The sequence below is a fragment of the Mus musculus genome, chromosome 1, assembly GCF_000001635.26.
Source record: "Mus musculus strain C57BL/6J chromosome 1, GRCm38.p6 C57BL/6J".
In the NCBI taxonomy this organism is placed as follows: Eukaryota; Metazoa; Chordata; class Mammalia; order Rodentia; family Muridae; genus Mus; species Mus musculus.
This window is the reverse complement of record NC_000067.6, coordinates 43,551,097-43,578,412: the sequence shown is the minus strand read 5'-3', so window position 1 is coordinate 43,578,412 and position 27,316 is coordinate 43,551,097. Positions and strand designations below refer to the sequence as shown.

Below are 27,316 nucleotides of genomic sequence, written 5' to 3'. Positions count from 1 at the left end.
ATGGAGGTCAGTGTGTTACTGCTTCGCATTCTGGCCTGCTCACCATATTCTCCTGGAGTAGGAGTCTGGCCTGCGAACTTGGAGATGTTTACTTGTGCGGTCTTTATGTCAGTCTAGACTATGACCCTGATGAAGTATCCTCACAAGAGCCCAGGTTGACAAAGACACATCCTGCCCATGCTAGCTCCTCCAGATGACTCCCAGAAACATGCTTCACCCAAGAAAAGCCTTCCTTGGAGACTGCTGCCACTCACTGAGGACATTCTGTCTGAGAAAGAATGAGAAAGTCATGACTCCATAGTAACATGAAGAGGAGGGAGAGGACTCTGGTTTTAATGCATAGTAATCCATTTGGTGGGGGTTAAGAACATTTAGGACAACATTGAAGAAGAATTCAAGAATAATCAGGTTGCTTTCCTGAGAAGATAATTGTTATCATATCCATGGAGCCTTAATGATCAGAAACCTAGGGGTGGAAAATATTATTTAGTCATGAATGATAAGTTCTATGTATTTGAATCCCTCTACCAAAACTCATGTGAAACTTAATACCCATAGAAAGCTATTGAGAGATGGCATGAAAGTGTTTGGATCATGGGGTAATCTGCCCTCATAAATTGATGATTCCAGTTCTGCCTTAATGAGCTAATAGGTTATCTTAAGAGTAGGTCTGCTGTAGATGCAATTTATTTTGAAAGTAAATTTGAGTAACATACATCCATCAAGGCCCCAACTTTCAAAAGTAAAAATTCATTTGTAGAATGGCGGACTGAACTGAGACATCAGTGAAAGGCTTCCTTCCTGGAGAACGGCCTAGGGAAGTGTTTTCCCAGGAGCAGCTGCCAAGATCCAGAGGTCATTGTAGCTGTGATAGAGGGAGCCAAACTGTGTCTGGAGTGGCAGAACTTAGCAGAAAGAGCTTATGGAGGCTTGCAGCAAGGAAGTTGTTGAGTCTAGTGAATACACGGCAGGGTTGGAATCTTTTTAAAGATGACTCTGAAAAGCCATTGTATAAAGCTAGAAAGTTGTAATCTAAGTTACTTTGGAGACAGCAGGATGTTATAGAAGCTGGACCCATGAATGCCCACAGTGGGAAGGCACCTAAGAGAGGTCACATGTGCAATGCATGGATGAGCTGGTTAAGGAAGGGCTGTCCAAAGCTGTTGGGGCCCAGATAATTTCATCATACATTCTAGATGCATGGTGTGATATTTTCCCTTTATTACTTTCCCAATTTGGAATTAGGATGCTTAGTCTGTGCAATTTTATATTGGAAATATATAGTTTGGTTTATAGGGATTCATGGTTAAAAGTGTTGGGACTGTTAAGGACTACAGGGACTTTTAGAGATGGAATACATGTATTCTATATCATGAAATGAAGATGGGGTCTTAGGGGTTTGGGATGGGATGTTGTGATTTAAAATGATGTATCCGAGGATCAAGTTGATAAGTTGTAATATTTGATCTAGAACGTCCGTCCACCGGATTGGATTTTAGAATCACCACAAAGACCCTCTTTTTTTTTTTTTTTTTTTTTAAAGGCATGTGCCACCACTGCCCAGCTTGGGGGTTGGGGGGAGGCATGCCATTTTTTATTGTCAAGTTCTTGCACAATTTATTTGTTTTTTTAAATTAATTTATCTATTATATATAAGTACACTGTACCTGTCTTCAGACACCCCAGAAGAGAGCATCAGGTCTCATTATAGATGGTTGTGAGCCACCATGTGGTTTGCTGGGATTTGAACTCATGACCTTTAGAAGAGCAGTTGGTGCTCTTAACCACTGAGCCATCTCTCCAAAGACCCTCTTTTTGGTGTGTCTTTGAGGGTGTTTCTTGAGCAACTTAACTGTTGAGGAAGACTGAGCCTACATGTGGGTGGCACCATCTCCTGAGCTGAGTCCCTAGACTGAATACAAGAGAGTGAGCTGCACACCAGCATCAAACTCTTATTCCTGACTATGTGTATAATGTGATCCATGGTCTTGCCACTATGACTTCCATACCATGATGGATACTATCCTTTCAAAGTAGAAGTCAAAATAGACCCACTTTCCTTAAGTTGACGTGTGTGTGTGTGTGTGTGTGTGTGTGTGAGTGTGCATGTACATAAATGCATCTATGCATGTGCATACAGAGACTAGAGGTTGGCATTAGGTGCCCATGTCTTTGGCTCTCAGCCTTACTTTCTGAGATAGGGTCTCTCACAAGACCTGGAGCTCACCATTGGAAAGACTTCCTGGCCAGCAGGCCACTGATCTACCTGTCTGTATCTATTCCCCCCTGCACTGAAGTTACCCGCAGTTAGCATGTTACATGGGTGCTGGAGATGAATGCCCCTACTCATGTTTGCTCAAGCAGTACTTTATCCACTCAGTCTTTCAAGCCCTGTTACATTGAGTTTGTAGGTATTTTGTCATAATGAGAAAAGTAACCAATATAGAACATTGTCTAGAAATTGTTAGAAACAAACAAAACAAACCTCAACTATGCTGCTTGAGCCATGGTGGTGACATTCTTTCTCAAGAGCAATACAGACCTTCTCAGACACAATGATTCTTAAAGTACACTGTTCTTTTTTCCCCATTATCAACTCATTTAACAATATTAACAATCGCACAGAACATTTTCTGTTTAGGTGACATCAATTAACAACAACAGCAATGGCCCCACCTTTGTGGAATTTCATTCCAACTGTACGTGTTGACAGAGTAAATGAGAATCACTGTAGCAAACATGTGATCCAATCTGTAGAGACTGATAAGCACCAACGGGGAAAGGAAGAAGAACAAGGAAGCCGGTTCGGGCTTAGCAGGGCCCTGCTAACTTTTCTCCATCATCTGGGTCATGAGTTCAGTGCTCCACAACATAGAACCTGCTATTAATAGATGCCATTTCAGTCTCAAATTGGTAATTGTGTTAACTAGTGTTTGGGTGAAAATTCTGACTATACATAAAATTATTTTCTAACTCCACCAGGTAATCCAAGTCTGGTGCAGATGTGACGATTCTCCACTATAGCACAAGAGCATCTTTAGTTATTTAACCTATCTGGTTCCATGTCATTTAAAAACAAATGAAACCAGCTCTTTCATGTATTTTTTGCTTGAATAGTTCAGTCATGGTATAAGGTTTGATATTCAAAAGTGTAAACTAAAACCACTTCTTATTTCTTAGACATGGTTTCTAGATAACTCTGTAATCAGTGCCACAAGCTCCATCTGGGGTTGAGGAGGAGAAGCAAGCCTGAAGATTTTGTAGAGTGACAACTTCACGCACATGCAGCACACACAGGCAGGCCATGTATAGTGAAGCTCCAAAAGCTCTTGGCAAAGGTTGTACTTCTGACTATGACACCCACAACAACACACTGCAATGAGATTAGTGATTTAGACGGCTCGTATGTGGGCACTGAGAGTCTGGTTAGGCAAATACTTTAGTTTCATTACTTCTGTGTCATGACTTCATTACTACTCCACTGCTTTTTTATGGGAATTCCAAAGCACTTGTAGAAATAAATTCTTTTGGCATCTGTGACTAGATGGGAGTTCCAGGGAGAAATTATTTTCATACTCTGTATTATCACTAGCACATGTGGTCTGAAATCTCAGGCCACCCATTACAATTTAAATTAGGTAAAATTTAGTATGCAGACTTATTTTTCCTTTTTTATTAAAACCATTTAATAAGCTGAACAATGGTTCTAATCCCTGTACATATTATAGAAAGCATACAAAGCAGTTCGCCTCATCAGATGTATAAGGCTGTCATCAAACTGATGCCATGAGGTATTTAGGGCTGCACCAGTGATCTATAGATCACAGAGGTGGTTTGCCAACTTTCTGGAAACTACACCACAGGTAAGGGCATAACTTGGGCTTATACCTTGATGGATTCTGAAGTGAGCAAGTCCTTTAGTACCAGAGAAGGGTATGTGCTTCATACAAATTCACTGGCTCTTCAGACTTGGGACTTCCTCAGGTCACTAACTAAGCCTGTAAGGTCTCATATCTTTATCCACCAGCAGTCTGAGGACAAGATCTGGTACTCTGGCTCATGCCTTGGGGTACAAATTTTGATCATCTAATGCCTACCTCTGGGAAAGGTAACCTACCATTCACCCATCCTATCATCTATCTATCTTTCTATCTATCTATCTATCTATCTATCTATCTATCTATCTATCTATCTATGCATCCATCTATCCACCATCCATCCATCCATCCGTCCATCATTATCTCTCTCTCTCTCTCTTTTTTTTTTTTTGCCAATAGAACTGTTTTAATGGAAGGTAAGCAATCCTCAAAACAAGCAAATCAGCAATGTATCTTAATTTGTAAACAAATATATAATCAATTTTGTAAATTACAACACTTTGATTTCAGTGATAACTTTTACAATTCCATAAACTTCTTTAAAAAACGTGTATAAAATGGCATAAAATGTGATGGGCAGTCATGGAACCACCCTGGGTTGCTTTTATTGGAGACACTGATGGCATCCTGACATTCTCATGGGATTATTCTGCTGTTATTCTAATGTTTTCTTTTGAGAGAACATTGTTCTTTATTTACCCTTTTAAATATTTGCTCTGACATAATTCTATTTCAAACGAATAGAGACACCCTTTGTTCACTTGGATCACAGTCAGCATGCTCGAAGTTTTAGGTCAACTCTCACTCATTTTGTTTACAGCAGGGATGGGGAAAAAAGCATGGAAACTACCTTTCTATTCAGAACTCTCCTTAAAATATTTCAGATACTCTTCTTTTCCTTTTCTTTTTTTAATAATGGCAGCTGGATAAATATTTTAAATTTTTGAGTGTTTTAAACTGGGTATTATGCTTGCAATGTGCTCCATGTGCCTAGTGCCCTCAGTTGTCAGAAGAGGTCCTTGGACCCTCTGAAAATTGAGTTACTGATAGCTGTGAACTACCATGTGGGTGACAGAGGAACCCTGGTCCTCTATAAGAATAAGTGCTCTTAACCATCGATCCATCTCTCTAGTCCCTATGTTTCTAAAAGCTGTCAGGATCATTAGACACAACTATCTTCAGGAATCACCCATTTAGTGTCAAGTGGTAGCCTTCTCCAGAATGTATTGTTTTACTTGGGATTTCTTATACTGTGATAAAACACCATGACAATAAGTAACGGGAGAGGAAAGGGTTTATTTCATCTAACAGTTGTAGTTGATTATGTAGGAAAGTCGGGGTAGGTGCAGAAGGCAGGAACCTGGGGTCAGGAACTGAAGCAGAGGCTAAGGAGGAATTCTGCTTACTGGTTTGCTCAGCATTCTTTTTTTTTTTTTTTAAATAGCACCCAGATCACCAGCCTACGGATGGCACTGCCAGTGAGCTAAGCCCTACCACATCAGTCAAGAAAATGCCCACAGGCCAATCTGTTGGAGGTGTTTTCTCAATTGATGTTCTGCCTTCCCAAATGATTATAGCTTATAACAAGCTGAAATAAAACTAACTAGTACATTTGTATGGCTAGGCTTCTGTCTGGGAGTTGTGCTACGGTTTAAAGTATCTGCTGTCCAAGATATGTTGAGAGTGATTCCAGTGTGTGCGTGTGCGTGCATGAGAACAAGTGATCTTCCTAAAGCTTCAAGCAGGCTACAACAGAACCCAAATATAAGGTTGACCCACTTATAATGGTATCTCCTAGGAGCTTGTAAAAAATGCAGAGAAGTTGGGTGTGGAATTATACACTCACCTGGGGGGCAGCACTTAAGAGGCTGAGGCAGGAGGATTACAAGGTCAGCCTGGAACACAGAGCAAGATCATGTCTCAAAAACTAAGACTTTAGAGAAATGAGGTGAAGCTCTGTGGTCAAGTACACATTGTACAAAAGACCTTGGTATGGCCCCCGAGAACCAAAATGGTGGTGGAGGGGGTCTAGCTCATGGGCTCTGTATGCTTGGCATGTTCAAGGCCCTGTGTGCAATCCCAGCACCAACCCCAACTAAAACCCACAGATGTTTCCTGCCTTAGGATTAGAGTGGCTGGGACACCCTTGTGAAGCAAACCTGGTGGTGAACCAGAAACCCAAGTTGAAGGAACTGTTCTTAAAAAGGGCAATGGCAGGATCCTCAGAATGACAGGAGCATAATCTGGAGATGGAGTCTTCATTTTTAGTCACTGGTTCCACTACTGAACATTTGTTCCATCTTCAGGTAGGGACCCCCCCCCCAAAAAAAAAAAAAAGTGAAAGCTGAAATGCTTCAAGAATATTTCAGGATATAGTTTACCAAGCTCTGGTGAGGTGGTCATTTATTGTACTGTGGGGCCTCATGGCCCTGGACTTTTAAAGCCAGAGGGACTCTTGGAGTTGGCTGGAGTAATTCTTCCATCTTTAAGAGTCAAAGGCTCTAGAGTACACGAGTTCTAAGACATCTAGGCCAAGAGCACACACTACAGCAATTCCAGTGAGGTCTTCTCAGAAAGGCCGGGCAGTGGTGGCACACACCTTTAATTCCAGCACTTGGGAGGCAGATTTCTGAGTTCAAGGCCAGCCTGGTCTACAGAGTGAGTTCCAGGACAGCCAGGGCTGTACAGAGAAACCCTGTCTTGAAATACCAAAAAAAAAAAAAAAAAAAAGTCTACTAATGAGGAGTCCACCAAACCAGGAAAATGGTGAGCAGACCCTGTGACACACAACAGCACTGACATAGCATCTGAAACACCTTCCCCTGAGCCAGATGACTCTTACAAGGCAGTGTGTGGCAAGACCGAAGTTCTAAAAGTGTATCTTCAGTTCTTTAGTGACTTCTTTCTCCCTGAATGGCTAAGCAGTCACTCACTAGAAACATACTGGCAGAAGGTCAAAATATAACACCCAGCAGGTAGGCATGACCGTTCATAGTGACTTCTGTCATCTCTGCAGGTGAAGAGAACAGATGTCTAGGAAAATGACCTGTGTCACTCCCTGAATGGAGGCCGGTTCCCTATAATCAGGGGAGCCAACCACAGGGATCAGCCACTTTCAAGTTGTTCAATTTGGGGCTAAGGCACAGGCCTGTACCAGTGTTCCTGTTCATCCAGAGTAGCCAGCAAACTGATTTTAAGCCTTTGTCTTTTAAATGGGTATGTCAGCGGGGCTACCTCTCAAAGCTGTAACGCATGACAGGAAGCCAGCACATAGGACACATTCCTGCATTTGGGAAGGTAAATAACTGAACAGTCAACACTGAGTGACACCACAAGGTTTTTGGAGACAGCCAGAGGACTCTGGCTTAACTATCGACTTTTAAACCACTCATTTCCAAAGAGCAAACTCTAGTTTGATGTATTGGGTTCTCTTGGCATTCTGCTACCCAAGGCTGAGTATTTCAACCCAGAATGTGGACAGCAGGGGCTGCTGAGATGGCTCAGCAAGCAAAGGGCTTGCTTTGTAAGCCCGATGACCAGGGTTTGATCCCTAGATCCCACATAAAAGTGGAGAACCAACTTCCGTGACTTCCACAAACAACAAGCCCCTGCCTCATACATACTACAAGACAAAAAGGTGTAGAGAAATCAGTGTGCTAAGGTCCTCTGAGAGCTCTCATTTGTGTGCCAGTGATGTGTGAATGTGCACACGTTCACATGCATCCAGAGGCCAAGTGTCTTTCACTCTTACTATCGTTCTTTTGAGCCCAGTGCACATGGACTGATTCGAATGCCTCAGCAGCAGGCCTGGGGATGTGTTCAGTGCTAGGATTAGACACGACCAATGCCCAATTTTCTGTGGGTGCCAAGTATCCGAACTCGGGTTCTCATGCTGGGTTAACAGCAGGCACAGGATCCAGCACGTCATCTTCCTTTGGAGGGGAATTTCCCATGACTCCTATAGCTGTTCCTTCCCCAGAAGAGAGTCAGCTCTCCCAAAACACAAACACACAGCCTTGTCATAATACTTTTTTTTATTACAATATTCAAAAAACCGGGTATGCAAGTTTAGGGGATCCCAAGACCCCTTCTTCAATTGTAGGAATGTGCCATCTCAAGACTCTATAGTCAAACTATAAAGAAGTTCAAATGTAAAGAAAAATGAAAATGCAATTTCTTCATAAACATTCTGTTACTACTAATCACATATTCTTTTGTAAACCCTGAAAAATTTCCCTGTAAAGCAAATAATATATATATAATATACACATATTATATATATATATATAGTGTATGTATAAAGTATTGGTAGCTCCCCTTCCCAAGAGATCAGCTGTTTTCCTTAATCATGTTATTAGTGTCAACAACCAGCTACAGATACATATTACTTTGAGAATTAAATACATAATTGTGAAATTCAAACAAGCCCAAGGGCAAAAGCACGATGTGGATGGCACACCTGGGGGACATCACCAGAGTACCTTTCTTTCTGTGTTGCCACCTTCCTCTTTTGCAGACCAACTCTTACCAAAACCCTCTTTTATTGCAAGTACAGCCTCAAAGGCACTGGGCAGTTTTCTCACCACCATCTCCCCAGGGTTTCCAGTATTGCTATCCGCACAGTTTTGGACTCCTGCAGTGCCTGGAGCCAAAATAAAATAAAATTAAAAAATAAAATTGAAAAAAAAAAAAAAGAAAAAGAAAGAAAGAAAGCAAAGCAAAGCAGGCCCAGGACACAGGCTGCCGGTCTGGACCAGCATGCTGACGAGAGGCACCAAACACCCATGGACACAGCTCTCGGAGTGTGTGCCAAGGTCACATATTCACTACATACAGCCTCGCGACCCTCTGAAGCAGCTCCAGTCTTTTAGTCAGTCTCTCTCTCTGCACCCCCCTTCCCTCTCTGTGTATGTGTGTGTAAGGATTCAAACAGGCTGTTTCCAGCTGGAAAGGAAAGAAGTGAGTAGCTTTGCTCCCTCTGACCCTCATCACCAGAAGGTGGTGGCCTGGGGCATGGTTGTGAGGGCCTAGGTAGCCGTGGTTGACCAACAGGGCTGAAAAGAAGGACAGACTGGGCCACAGAGGTGATCCAAGCCACATGGGTGGAGGTGGCCAGAAGTGCTGGGCTCTGGGAGGCAGAGGTGGCAGCGAGGCCCACAGTGGGCAGGGCATGAGGGGGCCAATGGCTGCTTTCACTGTAGGGCTCGGACAAGGTAGAGCTTCTCCCCGTGCTCGCTGGTGAAGATGGGGGCCTTCTTGTAGTGCTCCACAAGCTCGTCCATGCTGTGGAACCGCCGCTGCCCAATGCAGTAGACGCTGTCCACCAGCTGCACCTTGAAGTGCTTGTTTCTCCCTGACGCTTTGAGAGACACGGAGAAGTCACTGGGCTGAGGAGGAAGCAGAAGGGAGTTACCAGCAGGGTAGGCACCTGAGGAGACCAGGGTCTGCCTAACAAGCACAGTGTTCACCCAGTGTCTGCAGACTGACTGGCAGCCCAGCGCTCTCAGGCTCACAATCAAGCGCTAATGAAATTCTGCTTCCATGGATTCGGGGGTAAACGCACAGCACGCTGGGTCTCTGACACGGAGGATCTCGTTACAGAGAGAATGACAGCTGGGTTAACCTCAAGACAGAAGAAACCTGAGATTTCCATTTCCCCAAATTACTTCTGACAAACTGGGAATTATTCAAAGTGGTTTTCATGCAGGCAGAAAACTGGAAGTGTTTCTTCTGATTTCTATTAAAATTTACGCTCTTTAACAATAGATACTGTCAAGGTAGTGGACAACATGGGTGTATCTGAAAGAGTTTGTGATGTCCCACAGATGGCTCCGCAGTGGTTCAAAGAACAAATTTCCGTGAGAAAAGGTTAAATTCTGTGATGAGATCAGTGCCTTACTTATTGAGTATATTTTGGGGTATTCTAGTGTTTTAAATAAAACTGGTCATCTAGCTAATTTCCTGAAAGCCAACAGGAAGGCTATTGAATAGAGGCATCAATTGATTTGATGTTTACTAAATGCTGACTATGTGCCAGGCAACCTATGCCCTACACATATGCTTAAGCCACCCACTTTAAATAACATCCAGTAAGGAAGGTGGGTATGGAGGTTACGCCATGATTGTGAGTAGACACAACTTAGGTGTGTGCTTTGTGTGTATGAAAGAATATGTGCATTTGTGAAAGTTGTATGTAAGAGTGAATGGGAGCGTGAATCATTTGTATGTTTGTGTATGCGTGAGTGTACATATGCTGTACGTATATGTTTGAGCACTTGTGGTGGAGTTAGGAAAGACCTCTACAGTCAAAGGAGCTGAGGCTGAGCTATGGGTGGCAGTGGCTTGCTTGCACCGCATATGGCACCTATGGTGGGGAAAGGAGGACTTACCATTCTGTGGCACTAAAAAGGCAGTGTGGCTCCATAGGAAGGGAAGAGACTCATACCCCAACCCTTCTCACTCCCATTCATGGTGTCCCTGAATTGTGCTTTGTCCCCTGGTTGGCCATTCTCTACAGGCTATTCTCAAAAGTCTAGTTGCCTGGGCAGGGTCGGGATGCCCCTCCGGCCTCCCCTGCAGCAGTTAAGTCCACACCCATGACAGGCCCTTCTAAGTCTGCTCCTGCTTGCTCCTATCCCTGGGAACTTGCTGCTAATCGGGAACCAGTAGCTGGCCCTCTCTCCCAGCAGGGCCTCCATGTGAAATTAACAAAACCCAGCGGGTTGTTTGATAGAGTGGGCAAGTTCTATAGACAAAGAGCCCATGTTTGCCCTTGGCCATTTCAAGATAGGAGCCTGGAGCAGTTCAAACCTAGTAGGCAGCAGGGTCACCTAGCAGACACAGCTACTTAAAGAAAGGAACGATGACAGCAGTTTGAATTTTTATCTCCAAGGTTGGATAGCTGGGAGGAGGCCCAGTAAGAGATGGGCCTTGGGGCATAGGTTTTCAGCATCATGATCATGCATGAGTCCCTGGGTAGGCAAGACATAGAACCTGACACTTTTTTCAAAGGATCACGGAACTCTGGTATCACAGGTGAGCATGGCAACTGGCCCTGTGAACATCTTTAACAGACAGACCTTTTCACGCCCCAAGATCCCCAGTAGTGCTGAAAAGTGCTGTCTGTTTTCTTTTGGAATATTTCAGTTGCCAGCACCACTGCTCGTGCCTTGTGATGCCAATACTAAATATGGTTACTTGAATGTAACCATGTGATATCCCAACAGTTGACCTGATAACCAAGATAGCTTGCTACAGATGGATACAAGTTAGCCTGAGTGTTCTGGGAGGCCCACATCACGTGGGAAGTGAATAACAGATGCTACTTAAAAGGCACACACTGCACATACTGGCACTAAGGTCACCAGGCAGTCATCAGACAATTGAGCACAATGAAACACGCAAGTTAGGAGCTGTTCAACTCTCCCCCACTGGTGGCGGGGGGATTATATTTTAGCTCCTCACTATTAATAATCTATAAGTAGGTCTGTTCTAAGGTGGGGACCCCTCCCTGTGCCAGCCACAAGGCAGACTGTGCTACTTGGATGATTCTTTAATCAACCAAGACAAAGCAGCTTTATTGTTAGGGGTGGTGACTGCGGATGGCTGTAGCAGACATCTGGTATGCCTCGTGTTTGCTAACTAAGATGACTTTCTGAACAGGGAAATTTGCTTTTAATCAAATCCTTAATATGATCCCATGACATGTAAGGGCTTGCTACAGTGCAGCAGTAAAATGATGCAGCCGGGAAAGGAATTTCTAATTTCATGGGCTTCTTGAGTGAAACCTTAAAGTCAAGGGCACACCATCAACTCATGCTAAGCAGGAGTCTCGAGCATTCTTAATTCAAATTGATAAGACTTTCCTCAGGCAGTAGACATCTCTTCATGTTACAGGACCCTATTGCTTCTCAATACAATGTGCAGATTTTGGATTTGTTTTTAAAATTGGAATATTTGCATATAAAATAGTTTGGGGATGTGACCAGAGTCTGAAACACTAATTTGTGTTTTAGATAAGCCTTATATAGCATGACTGACAATCCCCCCTCCCCTCTTTTCTTCCTTCCTTTCCCAGATCTGAGGAGTAAACCCACTGAACTAAATAAATCCCCAAACCTGACAGTATACATTTTTATAAGTATTTAAAAATAATGTTTTACTTTGGCCCAAGTCAGATTATAAATGAGAGCCCCCCCCCTTGCTAGTACCTCTGAACCCCTCTTTACATGCTGCCTGGAGATGACAGAACTCAGTGATCTCCAGACCAGCAACGTGGTGTCATCTTTATGGGGTCTTTATGAAGAGAGGTTTTTAAGCCTGCTCCAGAAACCGAAACTCATCAACAGCAGGACCAGGTCCCCTTTGTGGGAGGCTACAGCCACCTGGATTTCAGCAGACCTTGAGTCAGTCACCAAGAGAACTGTGATCACTAATAAATAGATGTATAAGTAGACAGAAAAGATGGGAATGTGATTCATGAACAAAGCAGTTCAAAAATGGTGGCTTACGGCCAACGTTCCTCGTAGTCTACAACGATGCCCACCTTGTTCAATCTGGCCATTCCCTGTGGAGAGCGTCCCCTGATGGGCTACATTCTGGAAAGGGTTAATATTTATTCCTACCATGTGACCTAACCCCTGAGTCTACTGGAGATGGGAGCTATTCTGGCCCCCAAACAAATCTGCCTCAAAGAACACCAGGCAGGGGAACAGGACCTAGAACGATTACCCCGTCTGTCTTTCCCTGTCAGTTCTGAACCTCTTGTGCCTGCTTTATGAACAGACTTAAGGAAAAGAGATGAAGCAGCCGGATGCCACATACCTCCTCTCAGAAACAGTAGGGTATTGTGCTGTGATACCAATACTCTGAAACAAAGCTTGTCTGAGAAGCTATACATGGTTTTCAAACACACAGAGCACGGGGTGGGTAGTTCCTTGGGAGGACGCTTACCTAGCATGTGGGAAGCGCTGCCTTTCATCCCTAGATCTATAAAACAAGACATAAGACACTGGTGGAGGCTGCAGTCATCTGTCTCAATTTAGGATTTCCCAGGAACCACACAAGGCCCTCTGCAAGGCTGCGTGAGATATGGCAACTGACTCAACCAGATAGGGAGTTCCAAGCAAGAACTCAAGACTATCTTTGCCCATTTTGGGTTTCATTCCAGTCATCAGAAGTCAGCCACTGAATAGGTTCCACACTCCAGAGGAAGGAGTAGTGAAGAATGGATGATTTTTTTTCCTACCATTCTATACACTGTAGCCATCAAACCTTTCTAATGGCTAGACTACACTTTGGCTTAGCTAAGACTGCACCTTCTCTGATCTGAAACATCTGACTCTATGCCCTCTCTTTGTTCTCCCATTTGGACTCCTCCCTGGGCTCCACAGGTTCTCCCAGCACTGAATCTGGTTGATGTTCCTCTGACTGGGCCTCCTTCACATTCCCTAATGCTGGACTGCACTGTCCATCTCTTTCTCGGCCTATTCCTTTGTAAGCCACAGTTCTATTTTCTTCATTGCCTAGTGGAATCCAAGAGCATTAACACTGAGTACAATTCGTCCACACCTCTCTTCTTTTTAGGAAGTTCAGGTGAATCTATAGACAACAGGGTCACAGAATTCATTATTATGAGCACCCCAACATCCCACTCCCCAATCTGAGAACCTGATTTAATTTCACACCTTTGCACTGGGCTCAGAGTACTTATAGATTCCCAATTCTGACCATCTCTTCCACTGTTCTCTTCCTTAAATCTTGCATCTCAGCAATTTTTATGTATAGGTATTTTTAGAAAAACACCTGAAAGATGCTCACTGGTGTTTTCTACAGAGTCAGATGGTTTCTACAGAGGTACCTGTTTGACCCAGTTTAAAAACCTCAAAAGTGCCTCTGGACTCCCCATAAATTTAGCAGGTAACTTGGGAAAATATTTCTCTTCCTCACTCAAAACTGAATCATAGAAAACCACAAACATCAAGAATGATCTTTAATGTTCTTTTCTCCTTCATCTCTGAGAGCTTACTAAGCATTAAAGTGATTTATTTTCTAAGCATGGTGACTGTAAGGAAATAAAGAAAGAGGGAACTTTGCTGCTGAGATACTTAGTTTTTAATTAACCTTAAAATTTATCATCCACTTTGGACAAGAAATGTTCTTGACCACCCACATGGACCTGAGCAAGACTCTGCTTACTGCCTCAAGCATCAGTGATCTGCACTAATGTTGTTATTCCCTGCATCTCAAAGAGAGGGCAATCTATTGGTTTCTTATCAAACCCTACATCCCCTCCCTCCTTTTCATTTGAGAAATATTTTTCCCCTTTTTACTTCATTAATACCCTTTGTCTGAAGATGTTCACTGATCCCCAAATGAAGACCCAATGCATGAGAGGTAAAATGGGCACTACTGATTAACATCTTCTGTGTGCCACCTTCCCTGGCTGCCCAATGCAGCCTCTTTTTAAGTCAAAACTGACTGAAATGTTTCCATCAATGCTGGTCATACTTGCTCTTTATTCCACATAAGGGCCTAAACATAACCCACAGAACACCAAACATGCATTTCACTAGTGCGAAAGGAACTCATTTTAGTAAAGAAAACTAGTTCTCAACTAGAGAATAACTTCAAAGTCCCCCCTGCCTATAAAAATGTAGAAGCTATCAGGGCTCTCAAGATCACCTTCAAACAGAACTCTGCAGAAGTCTACCCTTTCCTGCCCACCCCAATAGATTTTCCCCAACACGATATTTTATCGTACAGACTTATTGTCCTTCTTTGTCTGTCCACAGTGTCTTACTTCATAGAACTAAAGAACATGTTTTGTTTCTTTGCTGTGTTGTAGCTCAGGTTGATCTGGAGCCTACCACGTAGCCCAGGCTGGTCTTGGAACTCTTCCTGCCTCAGCCTCCTGAATGCTGGGACCATAGGTGTAAACCACTATACCCAGTTTAAAAGAGAGTAAGTTATAATTTTACCATAAAGTATGTTCAGGGGGCATACACCCCACAAGGCAGGACTTCAAGTCCCAGCATCAGATTCACTGCAGGAGGGGCCTGGTACTCTGTACTTCTAGCAAGTTTGTTGCTGACAATGATGCTACCTGTCTAAGAAGTACTGCTTCTGAGCTCCGGCAGTGGATTGATTCTGCTACATGCCGGACACTCATCATAACACTGCAACTTTATAAAGCGAAACCGAGTACAGCAAGGAAGGTGAACGTGGGATTCCACTATGGTTACCACACACTAAATTTAATATGTACCGCAGACTCCACGGCATAAAAACGCTACTTCTAACTTCGCTGCTCCTGTCAGGGCATCAGGGTTTGTCAAGGAAATGTGTAGTGGCGGGGACTTGTGAAGCATCACTGTGGGTTTCATAAAATTAAAATAAGTTTGCCATTTGATTCAGCAAACCTACCAAAGGGTACACCTAAGAGAATTCAAGTAGAAACTTAAAGAAATATCTATATACCCACAATCATAGCAGCATTATTAATAATTAAAAACAAAACTAGAAACACCCTGAAAATCTATCACCAGATGAATAGATATCGAAAAAGGAATATTACTCATTATTGAAGGACAATTTCTAAAATATTGCTACAACATAAATGAACTCCAAAGACATTATAACTGAAATAAAATCAGGGACAACCAGAACATAATTCAGTGGAGGCAACCCACTTATAAGAGGCTCCTAAGTATAAAAACCCAGAGTGGGAAAGGAATCTCAGGGAAGAGGGCAGCTAGGGAGTCAGTGTCCAATGAGGACAGAGTTTCAGTTTGGGACAGTAATGGAGCTCTGAAGATTAGCAGCTGCACAATGATGTAAAAGCATTCACTGACTGAAATGCACACTTAAAAACTGTTGAAACAGCCAATTTGGTTTTAAAGACGTTTTACCACAAAAGGAAAAAGGGTAAAGGTTAAGTGGTGATCGACAAGAGATCTGAGAAACTGATGGGGATCCAGGAAACGGAAGGACCACGGTGGGTGGGGAGGCTGTTCCCTTCCTGCCGCAGAAGCCACCAACAGCGGGCATGGGAAGTCATGGCGAGGAGGCACTGTCCCCAAGTGCTGCCTCTTGGAGATCAAACAGAGATTTTGCCCACTTGAGACACCTGCTGACTACTTCGTTTTTTTTTTTTTTTTTTTTTAAGGGACCAGAAAAAAGTTGAGAGACGGCCCCAGCATCAAGGACTCTCTGGACTTCCTAGCTCATTCTTCTACAAATACATTTTTGTCTACCTCTCAAAATTCCTAGGGACACTGACTGCCTGTGTTTGCTGGAGCCACTATGCCGCTCTGGAGCAGATGGCATTAACACCATGCTGTGGACGGGATGTAGGCACAAGGCCAAACTGTGAAAGTGGTTATAAAGCTAACTGTTCTGGTTTCAATCTACCACAGTTCTTTATTCTCTGTGCATGCGAAGTCCATAACAGTAAACTGACAGTGAATGTATAAAGCTGTAAGTGGCACTCCACGGCTTCAGGATGGCCCTTTTAATGGTATGGAAGGTCACAGAGATGGGTATTCTGGGCCTGGTAAGTGTGTCTGCCTTGAACAAGCTGTATGATGATTTTGTCTGCGAGTTCCTTTAAACATAAACCTTTCTTGTTGAATTTTTCTTTCTTTTTTTTTTAAAAAGATTTATTTATTTATTATATGTAAGTACACGGTAGCTGTCTTCAGACACACCAGAAGAGGGCATCCGATCACATTACAGATGGTTGTGAGCCACCATGTGGTTGCTGGGATTTAAACTCAGGACCTCCGGAAGAGCAGTCAGTGCTCTTAACCACGGAGCCATCTCTCCAGCCCTCTTGTGGAATGGGAAAGAACTCTTCAAAGGACATTGATGTCGTTTCTCAAGTGTGAGATAGGGAGCACCCTACTTTTCCACAGCAGAAGGGGCCCCCAAGTGGGCTTGCTGGTCCACACACCCATTTGTCCTTAGTCTGCTGTACACGTGTTTTATTGAAGACACACATTCCAAGTCCATGTGTATAGTTTCATATCAAGACTAACTTTACATAGCATGCTTGTGGGATTGCCAGTAGGCAAGCCAAACTTACAAATCCTTTCTCTGAGAAGTAAATGAAAGTCTCCATATGTAAGACACACACTCGTGTCTACTGCAGCCACAGTAAAGTAAAAAAAAAAAAAAAAAAAATGCAAACCAGGCAAAACCCAAATATCGAAAAAGCCAGCCTCAGAAGTTCCCTCTTAGTACAGTTCACACATTAGCCACGTGGGCATTTCAGGGAGTCAAGTGATAAAGGCATATCTGATCCTGGGCTTTAAGTTTCTCTTTCCATTATACTTTTACATACATATTTTGGGTGAAAAGCATTTCTACCCTGTACTAACCATTTTGCAAGAACTCTATATAAGTCTTTTTGCAAAAAGGAGCTACAGATCTAAGGGATTTGAATGAGAACACTTCTGAACACTCTTAAGGTTGAACTGTCAATCTGACATTTTTTTCTTAGTCTGCAGAGCTGCTTTAGCGGACAGGGAATGGCCTCCTCTCCCTTTACCGCGCTGGCAGGCCTGAGAGCGAGCATCCAGACCCTTTAGCAGCAGCAGCAACAGTACTCCAGAGGCCAGGGATCTGACCCACTCCAGACAGCAGTACAGCACAGCCCCACACATGAACACAACGCAGGATGAACTGGGCAACCTATAGCTCCGTTAGGCTCCACTGTACATAATCAACTTACCCCCTAAGAGGAGTAATGGTTTTTAGGCTTCAATGCCAAGCAAGGTAGACATTGTTAAATGTTCCTAATATAACCTTGGGCTAACTCTCATTGAAAGGGGTGTACAGGAGGATGGAAGAACAAGCCTGCAGGTCAGCCAAGACTTTTCAGAAGATAGGCAGAGTGGCATTGGAAAGATTTATGTTTCCCAAGATGGTGTGTATGCTGTGCTGCAGAAGGTAGGGGTGTGGTGTGCCCTCCACATTTGTACTGAGCTCTGGACAGGCAAAAGCCAAGCTGAAGGAAATGATGGAGCTGAGTATGTGATTTGTGTGGGAGCGAGACACACTGCTGAGGTAACTGAGAGGCCACCTCCAGGTTAATGATCATGTTTTACCACCACTGTCCAGACACTGTTGGCTTGGACGACTCAACTCACAGACACACTGTGATTCCCAAGTTGTTGTAGGTCGTTCTCTATTTTCCACATTCCTACAGTTCTACATTTCACTCACAGAGGTCAACATGGATTCAGCACTGTAGGTCTATTATCCTTTGATACTTGAGACAAGAAACTCTGGAGTTTGGAGTATGTGCATGTACATGATGAGCCGTCTTTGCGTAAGAGCTAGCCTCTCAAACTAATCATATCCTTTACACAGGTCCCAGAGAGTGGCGTGCTGTTTTAAAGCGAGGACTAGAAATCAAAGGCTGGTGAAGAGGAATCTGCCTCCAAGGGCTCTGGCTCACTTGCGAATGAAACAGCCAGGCAATGGGCTCTTAGAAAAAGAGCCCATTCTAAACGTATATAGCCTTCTAAGATTAAGACTCAACGGTAAGTTCTTATTGCTGGTGAAAACATTTACATATCACACTGAACACTGAGAAGTCAAGTTGGAACCTAACTAGAGGCTTCTCACCTACTGACTAGGTTCATGGTACTGGAAAATAGTCTGCATACTACCAGGGGAGAAAGGCAGTCATCAACCTAGCTACAAACACTGCGATCTACAACAGTGACCTGCCCACAGATATGCCGGAGCAATCCTGGTACAAACATTACAGGAATAAGCAACCATTGTATCAATGAATTTGAGGCCTATTCCATGAGACAGAACTCATACTTGGCTATTCCTTTAGGTGGCCAAGAACTTGTGACTGGACAGACTATGAGCCTAGGAGAAAACCAAATACTTTTGTTCTCAAGTAGCATAGTAATAAAATGACCCCTGCTATAAAATGACATCCGGCTACACCCACAGACGATGGTCTTGCTCAGCCAAAGAAGCTCCCTCTTCCAGTGGATGGTGACTGATACACAGACTCACAACTGCACAATGGTAACTGATACACAGGCTCACAACTGCACAATGTGCTGAGAGTGCGAGATTTTAGGACCCTCAGTACTAACAAGAATGTCTTCAGCAAGCGCCTCCCCTTACTGCTTAGGCACATATGTAGAAAGAGAGTCAGAGGGGATGAGGACCCCAAGGACAGAATGTCTTCCAGACACATCAGGACTGAGGCATATATGATCGCTAAGAAACTGTGGCAGCAAGGACAGGGCCTGTCCATGTTCAAGCTAGATGTAGCCCTATCTCTGGGAAGAGAAAGTGGACATGGGGTTCCACCCTCTAACCAAGAAGTTATCTGCAACTGTCAGCCACTTCAAAAGGAAAAATTAGTTTTCTCTCAATGGAGTCTAACTGTATACATTAACCACCCTTGAGGGTAAGCCTCATGCCCAACAGTAGATGATCAACACAAAACAAATGGACTCAACAGCATTTTTATAAATTTTTTGTCTCCATATTTTGTTTGTTTGTCTTGGTCTTTTGGATGTACATTATGATTTCTCATTTTTTTGTTTTGTATGTGTGTGTTTTCTTTAAAATTAAAAAAAAAATTTGATTGCCTGTTTGAGGGGGTGGGGAAGGAGACATGGAGTTTAGAGATGGACAAGATTCAGGCTAGGGAAAAGCATGGTCAGAATATATTAGATTAAAATAATTTTAAAGAGTAAGAATAGGTAGGCTTAAAGTTAGAAAATTTTCATTTGGTACCATACAAAAAGCCTGAGAAAATGACTTTTTCCAAAACAAGACTGTAATGACTAGTTTTAGGTCAATTCAACATAACCTAGAGTCATTTTGGAAGAAGGAGCCTCAAGTGAAAAAAGTGTCCCCAATAGATTGGCTTGTGGACAAGCCTGTTGTGCATTTTCATAACTGTGAACTGATGTGAGAGGACACAGTTCACCGTGGGCAGTGACACCCCCAGGCTGGTGGTTCAGGTGTTATCAGTAGGCTGAGAAAGCCATGAAGCAGCATTCTGCCATGCCCTCTGCTCCAGCTCCAGCCTTCAGGCTTCTGCCCTGACATCCTTCAACAATGGATTATGATATGGAAGGTATATGCTAGATAAACTGTTTCCTCCCAAAGTTTCTTTCAGTCGTGGTGTTTATCTCAGCAATAGAAACTCTAAGACAGCGAGAGATGCTACTCTGGGTAACCTGCTTACTCCTAATGCCAACTTGGCTAGGAAGCTGGACGATGCAAACCCTAAGGAAATGACTTGACTGCTTCTGTCTTCCAAGCTAACCCAGAAAGACCTTTCATTCTGAGAAATGCCGAGAGAATGGAAGGGCACTCATCTCTATAGTCACAGTTCCTGAGGGCATCTGGATCTGAACTGCGTTATACGAATCCCATCTAGACAGATGGGTCAGAGAAATGGTGGCTAGAAATGTTTCTATAAGAAATAAATTCTTAAAATGTTACAACCCATTATTCTTATTCTTAAACTATGGTCAGAAATCTTTCTAGAAGAAATAAAATGATTTTGGTCCGGAACGATGACTCAGAGGTTAAGAATACTGTTGGTTTTTTTCAGAGGATGCAGGTTCGATTCTCAGTACCCACAGGGTGGTTCACAACCCTCTGCAAGTCCAGTGCTAGATCTAACACACTCTTCTGGCCTCCAAGGGCACTCTACACATGTGCTACAAAGATACACGTCCCAGCACAATATCCATATGCATAAAATAAAATTTAAATATATAATAATTTGAAAATAACTCATTAGTTTTTATTTCCTATTAATTGGCTTTAAAAGGGAAAATGAAGCAACCACTGGCTTTGCCTGTGTGGTCAATAAAATATTAAATCATCTTTATCAAAGGACTTTTCCTCTACCTGAAATGAGTGTGACGCATGACAAATATCAGTACCTAATAATTATCAAGGCACATAATGCACCGGAGGGGAATTATTAGCTCTCTGAGGATTAAAGTCTACAGAGGGAGGACTCCCCGTGCCCCTCCTGCAGATGCTGTTCTGTCCCAACCCAGTCCCTCTTCTACCTTTCAGGGGGTCTCCTTACTTTGCATCAAATGCCTTTTACAAGGAAAGGGATCCAGAAAATAAAACACTGACACTTATCCCGCTTGCCAGAAATTAATTTTAAGTACAGCCTCTTAAGCATTCCCATAAAATCAATGTAGGCAAACATGTAAGGATCTGGTGCCCATTCGGGGGAGGGAGGGCTTCTGTGAATTTTATACTTTGGGCAGAGTTAGTGCACAAGTGCTGGTTGACAAGGGAAAATATTGTGTCTCTTTTAGTTTTCAGGAAGAATTGTCATTATAGATAAGCAAACAGAGTAAGAAAGAAAAAAACAGTCAGAAGAGAAAGGGTGGTGGGTACTGCGGTTGGGGGTGGTTGAGTCAAACAGGTCTGCTTGTTTGTCTCTCAAGTCCAGTACAACTGGAACTGCAATGCTTAGCACTCTCCCAGCCTGGAAGGCACAGATGAAACAATGCTTATTTTACTTGCAATGCACACCTCTCTCTTCAAAGTACAGACTTTCTTGTACCCCAGAGAAGAGTAAATTTTAATACTCTGAAGAAGAAAAACAGCAGGCATTTATCAGTGCACAACACCATCTAGAGCCTTATTCATTTACCTTGTAATCACCTGAGATACGTATCAGGAAGATGTATTCCCCTAAACTACTGTTCACATTCAGGAGTCAGGCTTCCCATACACGCCCCACCTCGCCCCCCAATGGAGGCTACAGGCCTAAATGCACCTGCCTCAGCCCTGTGAGAGAGTCACGCCTCTGGGAATACCTACTATATCCCAACCCTGGGATATGCAATTAGATCACAAATTAATGTTCTGTGTGACCTGGGTTTGGCTGTGAGGACAAGGCTCTGACCTGAAAAATCCCAAAAGAACAGAAGTGACATAGGACATGGGAAAGGCAGCAGGAAGTGGAAAAGGACAAGCAGAAAGACAGTAAACCTGAATCTGGCCCGTTCTTTCATCAGTGGATAAAACTTAACACAACTTGGACCCCTTGGCACACATACACAACTTAACAGTCCCAAGAATGTAGGGTCAGAGAGGCCCCACACAGATGCAGCCCAATCAGTGTCTCTGGAAGTGACACACATGTTCTAATAAAGTATTGCCCCCGCACCCCTAGGAACAAAAGCCTGTCTTAACCCGGCAGAATAAAGGATGTCTACAAAAAGGGTTAAAATAAACTGTAAATAACCAATGTCTCCATCAGTGGGAAGAAGGCTGCTTACGTGCACACAGAGAATGAATGGGTCTTTTTTGGATTAGAAACCCCATCTTGTCAATAAAGAGGCCAGTCAGTAGCTTCCCACTATGTGGTTCTTAGCCCTCTCTCTCTCCCAAGAAGCCACTCCAAATGTAAGCATTGGGCTCTGAGGCACTCTGGACTGGGCATTTTGTATTCTAATTGATTTCCCAGTGCCTGTCCTGTTTCTGCTCTGGTGCTGTCCTCACGGGCCCAGAATGTGACCTAAAGGCAGCCAGGCACAGAGACTCCAAGGCGTGAGAACAATGCCATGTGAAGTCTTCGCCAGCAATGATGAACACCCTGGTCTTGATCAGGACATCTCAGTATTCAGATTTCAGAGGCAGTCAGCATTCAGAGACCTGCCTAAGAATATCCAAGGCTAAGGCCGGCCCTGAAAAGCTGCTGACACGGTGCAGGGATCTGGTTTCCACTAGCTCAATGCCTCTTTTGCTATAAAGAACAGACTTCAGCGGCCCCTCTCCATGAGGGGTTGTGACCTCCTCTCAGATCGGTTTTGTGTACACTGCTCACTGAGCTAGCAGAGCAGTACCCACACATTCTGCTTTTACAGTGTGAGCGTAAAACATGAAACCAAAGCCTGGGAGAACTGGTAACACTTACAGATACTGGACTAAACCCTTGCTTACAGGTTTAGGAGGGTCACTGGGAAGGTATTTACAAACTGGGTTATTCGTGGGAAGCACACACAGCAAGGCTGCCTGTAGTGAAATTCTCTGGTTCTTTCAGATAGCCCCGTTGAGCCACAGGGCCCCACAGCCAGACACCTGCTGGAGGGAGACTGGCTGTGCCTCCTTCCCTGAGCACTCCAGGTTTCTGTTAACTTCTACTAGTAAGTACTTTACGAGCTTTTCAGAGGTGAGCTTCTCGGTGGCTCGGCTTGCAGCAGAGACCACCTTGGGATCATACAGTTTACAAACCAGCAACACAAGGCTGTGTCAGAGGCCAGACACCTATTAGCTGAGAGCCTGCTGTACACTCAGATGCACAGGGCATTGAACAAGTAATCACAGGAGTTTTCTACACAGGCCAGAACCAGGACAGAACAGGAAGCCCTGCATCTCCAAACTGGAAAAGGGGAAGCCTGGGCCAAGACCACCCCTGAGAGCTGGAAATCACTTTTCTTATCTTCCCACAACCAGGAAAAGGAGTAGCAACAGGGACTTCACAGTCTACCCAACCTAGATTTAGCTAAATTGGGAGCAGCTGACTCTATGTCAACATAGTATTTGGCTACTTTAGTACGTGCCCTCAAATACCATTTTGCTATTTCAAGTATAGTCAGTGAACATGCCATGGGAACGGTTACCAGTCACGGCCCTTCCACAATGTGGTTCTTTCTGAGGACGGTTCCGAGAACTCCAGTGGACACCTAGAACCATGGTAGATCAGAACCCTAGAAATAAGGCTTTTTGTTATGCCCAGGATTAAGCCTAACTTACATGACTTGGTGAGACATTTAACAATGGAGAATGAGGCAAATGACCTGTAACATTATTGAATATCCGCAGACCAGGGCTGGCTGGAATCCCTGACCTCACAGGTCAGGGAACTGCGCATTTAGCTTCCTTCTGGCAATGTGGCTCCAGCACAGGAGCTGCTGGGCACTTACCGAGGACTCGCTGTCCCTAATGAGGAAGTCGCCCTCGACGCCCCGCTCATTGAGCGCACACTCGGCCTGGTGCCGTGTCACGTTGCCATAGTACCACTCCCGACCAGCAAAGCGCCCGCTGGCTGAAGGCCCGGTGTAGCTGATCTGGGGGGTGTGAGCGGGGTGCAGAGCAGGCCCATCACTGAGAACAACCACGTAGTTTTTGGGGACCAGGCCCACTTGGCCTCGGGCATTTTTGCATTTCCACCATTCAGGGTCATTCTCCGGCTTCTCAATCACCTCCATGGTCTCCCCCTTCTCGAAACTAAGCTCCTCCTCAGTGACCGAGCTGAAGGGGTACAGCGTCTGCACCACGTGCAGCACCCGTGCACCCTGCCCATTGCTCAGTGCAGTGCCCCGACGTAGGCTCAGGAAGCTGGGGGCCTCAGCCGCAGCTTCGTCCGCTTCCTCCAAAACGTAGTTGGAGGGGAACCAGCCGATCTGCCCGTTGAAGCTGCCACGCCACCAGCCATCACTGCATTTCTCCATAACTGTGACACGGGAGCCCTTCACCAGGGACAGCTCATCCTCTCGTTCTGCTACGTAGGCGAACTTGACAAAGGCTGGGATGTTGAGGTCATAGATGCGGTCAGCACCGCTGCCATTGGCTGGGTACTCCGCATCAGTGCTTGGCGTTGGGGAAGCATCCCGAGCGCTTGGCTTCCTGCGCGTCTTTCCGAGGCCTGTGAAGACATGGCAAATGATTCAGCTGGCACTGGACATACGTTGTACACCATGCCCACTCCTACACTATCAAAGTATGGAACTTTTTAGCGGGGGCAGGGTGAGGTAGGACACACAAAGACTGGTTACAAACGACAGTGACTAGCTGGAAAAGAAAATGGTCCAGCTGCGTGGCACAGATATGAAGCTATTAAAAAGCTGATACTTACCAAAAGTGGTCTGTTCCATTTTAACCCATTAACAAGTGCCAGTAGGTCTATGACACAAAAGATAACAAGAAGAGAGGAAAGTAAAACCTTCTGGAAGGATGGCCAGCTTTAGTGATCGCCCGGGGCTCAGGACTGAGAAAAAGGCATAAAGAAAGGCGAGGGGGGTGGGGGGGAGGCGCCTGCACTTTTGCACTGGGACTGACTAAAGAAGTTGGACTAAATGAATTTAAAGACCTGTGGCAATTTTCCAGTGGGCCAGATCTAGGCCAGAAGAGCTTGTATCCCACCCTTCATCCCCTTACCTCCTTCCTGAACAGTTTGCCCCAAGACCCTTTCTCTTTGCTCCTCTGATTTCGCTGCCATATTGCCTGGCTGCAAGCTGGCCCTTCTGGCTTCCTTCTCCATTTGCAACCGCTTTGCTCACAAAAGACTCAACTCTTTTTCTTTTTCTACAACAGACTGATGAATGAGTAAAAGATGTACTGACATACTAAATCCAGGCAGAAGAACTTTGAAGAGTGTTTATTTTTTTTCTCTTTTTTCCCATTATTTTATTTATTAACTTTACACACATCCCGATCGGCCCCCACCTCTCCTCCCAGCCCTCCCACAGCCTCTTTCCCCTCCCCTTCGTCTCTGAGAAGGGGGAGCTCCCCACCCTGTCCTGTACTAGCCCATCCTGACACCTCAAGTCACTGCAGGACTAGGCACATCTCCCATTGAGGCCAGACAAGGTAGCCCAATTAGGGGAATGGGATCCACAGGTAGGTAACAGAGTCAGAGATAGTTCCTGCTCCAGTTGTTGGAGGACCCAAATGAAGACCAAGCTGCACATCTGCTTTATGTGTGTGTGTGTGTGTGTGTGTGTATGTGTGTGCTAGGTCCTAGGTCCTAGGCTACAGGAGGTGGCCAATTCAAGCTCCATATGCCCCACTGCTAGGACTCTCAGCTACAGTCATGTTCAAAGACTCCCTGGAGTCTCCCTAATCCCAGGTCTCTGACTAGATGGCTCAGCTGGTAAAGGCTAGGCTCACAACCAAAAATATGAGACATTGAAGATTGTGTGTGATGGAAAACCTGTATGACTTTTCTCCTAGAATTTGACGTATTTTATCAAAAGATTTTTTTTAAGAGGCAAGCCTTCACATCCATTTCTCAAGGACCCAAGCCATAAACAGCAAGCTCATATAAACATGGCAGACCAGAAATCCTATTAACCAGAGGGTCTGCTCACTCCATCTATACCACATATAGAGACAAGTACTTTCCAGTGCTGTCTCCAGAATCCTTATAACTAGGGTTCCAACAACCAACTCCTGATGCAGGCACCAACAGTGGGATCCTATCTGTTGGCTTCAGTGAATTCCACCCAGAACAAACATGCCTAGTATGTGCCATCTTGTACCAGTCCAGACACAGTGCACACTGGAGAATCTGTACCAATCTGCATGAGAGTTCAACCACACATTTCTCTTTCCAAATCTCATGTTTATCATAAAATCATTCCTTACAAAACTGACTTAGGGTGTGAGACTTTCAGTTGTGTGTGTGGCAGGCCGCTGCAGCCTGCTTTGCATAAGTCATAGGAATGAGAATAGCTAGAATTAGCCCATTAGAAACTTTCCAAATGCTAGCAAGCTATGTGCTGGGGCAGGTAAAGTATCACACTGTGCAAAATAATGGCTATTTACAGATTGTTCAATTATCTTTAAACTGCAATACTTTGGCATAAACAAACACAGAACAAAGAAGGAACAGAATATCCTACTGAAAAATCCCCAGAGAGATGGCTCAGCAGTAAAGAGCACTGACTACTCTTCTAGAGGTCCTGAGTTCAATTCCCAGCAACCACATGGTGGCTAACAACCATCTGCAATGGGATCCGATGCCCTCTTCTGGTGTGTCTAAAGATAGCTACAGTGTTCAGTGTTCTCATATAAATAATAATAATAATAATAATATCCCTAAACAAAACACTTGCAAGATGCTGTTTTCTAGGTCCCAGGAGCAAGATTTTCACACCTAAACTGAAGATCTGTATTCAGAGAAAAGCTTCAATCTTCTGAAATCCATTAGCATAAGATTATGGTATTTGGCCTAGGTTAGCAAGCATGGATATACCACCTCCTAGGCCTTGGGTTTACTTCTTCCAACAGAAAAATAAGGCTGTCCATCTGCACTTAAACCTGAGAGACCCAGCAGAAGAGCAACCTGACACTACACAATACCACAGACATAAATTAATCTCTTGAAATTCTGCAAGCTTGAAAATCTTAAAAATCACAGAGCCAGCAGACTAGGTGAGGTCCCACCTCCTGTTTCACATGCCTATGTCCCCACTAGGCAGGAAGGGGAAAACAAGTTTCCCTAGTCCTTCATTTTGAGGCCTCTCAAAGGCCTTATACCTCCCAAGATCAGGGGTAGATGGGGTGAGGTTTCAATATATCAATTGAGGCAGACCACTAAGGCTCAGGCATAGAGCATCATGGCCAGCTCCTGTTGTAGGCAGTAAGCCCTGAGTCCTGTTGTGTTCTGCCAAAGTGACTGGAGGCAA

At 44.2% G+C, this 27,316-nt stretch overlaps 1 protein-coding gene across 2 annotated transcripts in view; it reads right to left on the bottom strand.

Annotated features, from left to right (window-relative positions):
• Positions 1–7,894: 7,894 nt before the first annotated feature.
• Nck2 (non-catalytic region of tyrosine kinase adaptor protein 2) overlaps positions 7,895–27,316 on the bottom strand; it is a 125,036-nt gene continuing 105,614 nt past the window's right edge. For both annotated transcript variants that reach the window (XM_030252054.1, NM_010879.3), the window contains exons 4-5: positions 23,831–24,552; positions 7,895–9,265 (exon numbers count right to left, since the gene is read on the bottom strand). In XM_030252054.1, the coding sequence (XP_030107914.1) occupies positions 9,071–9,265; positions 23,831–24,552 (917 nt within the window). In that variant the 3' untranslated portion in view covers positions 7,895–9,070. The remainder of the gene's footprint in view (positions 9,266–23,830; positions 24,553–27,316) is intronic.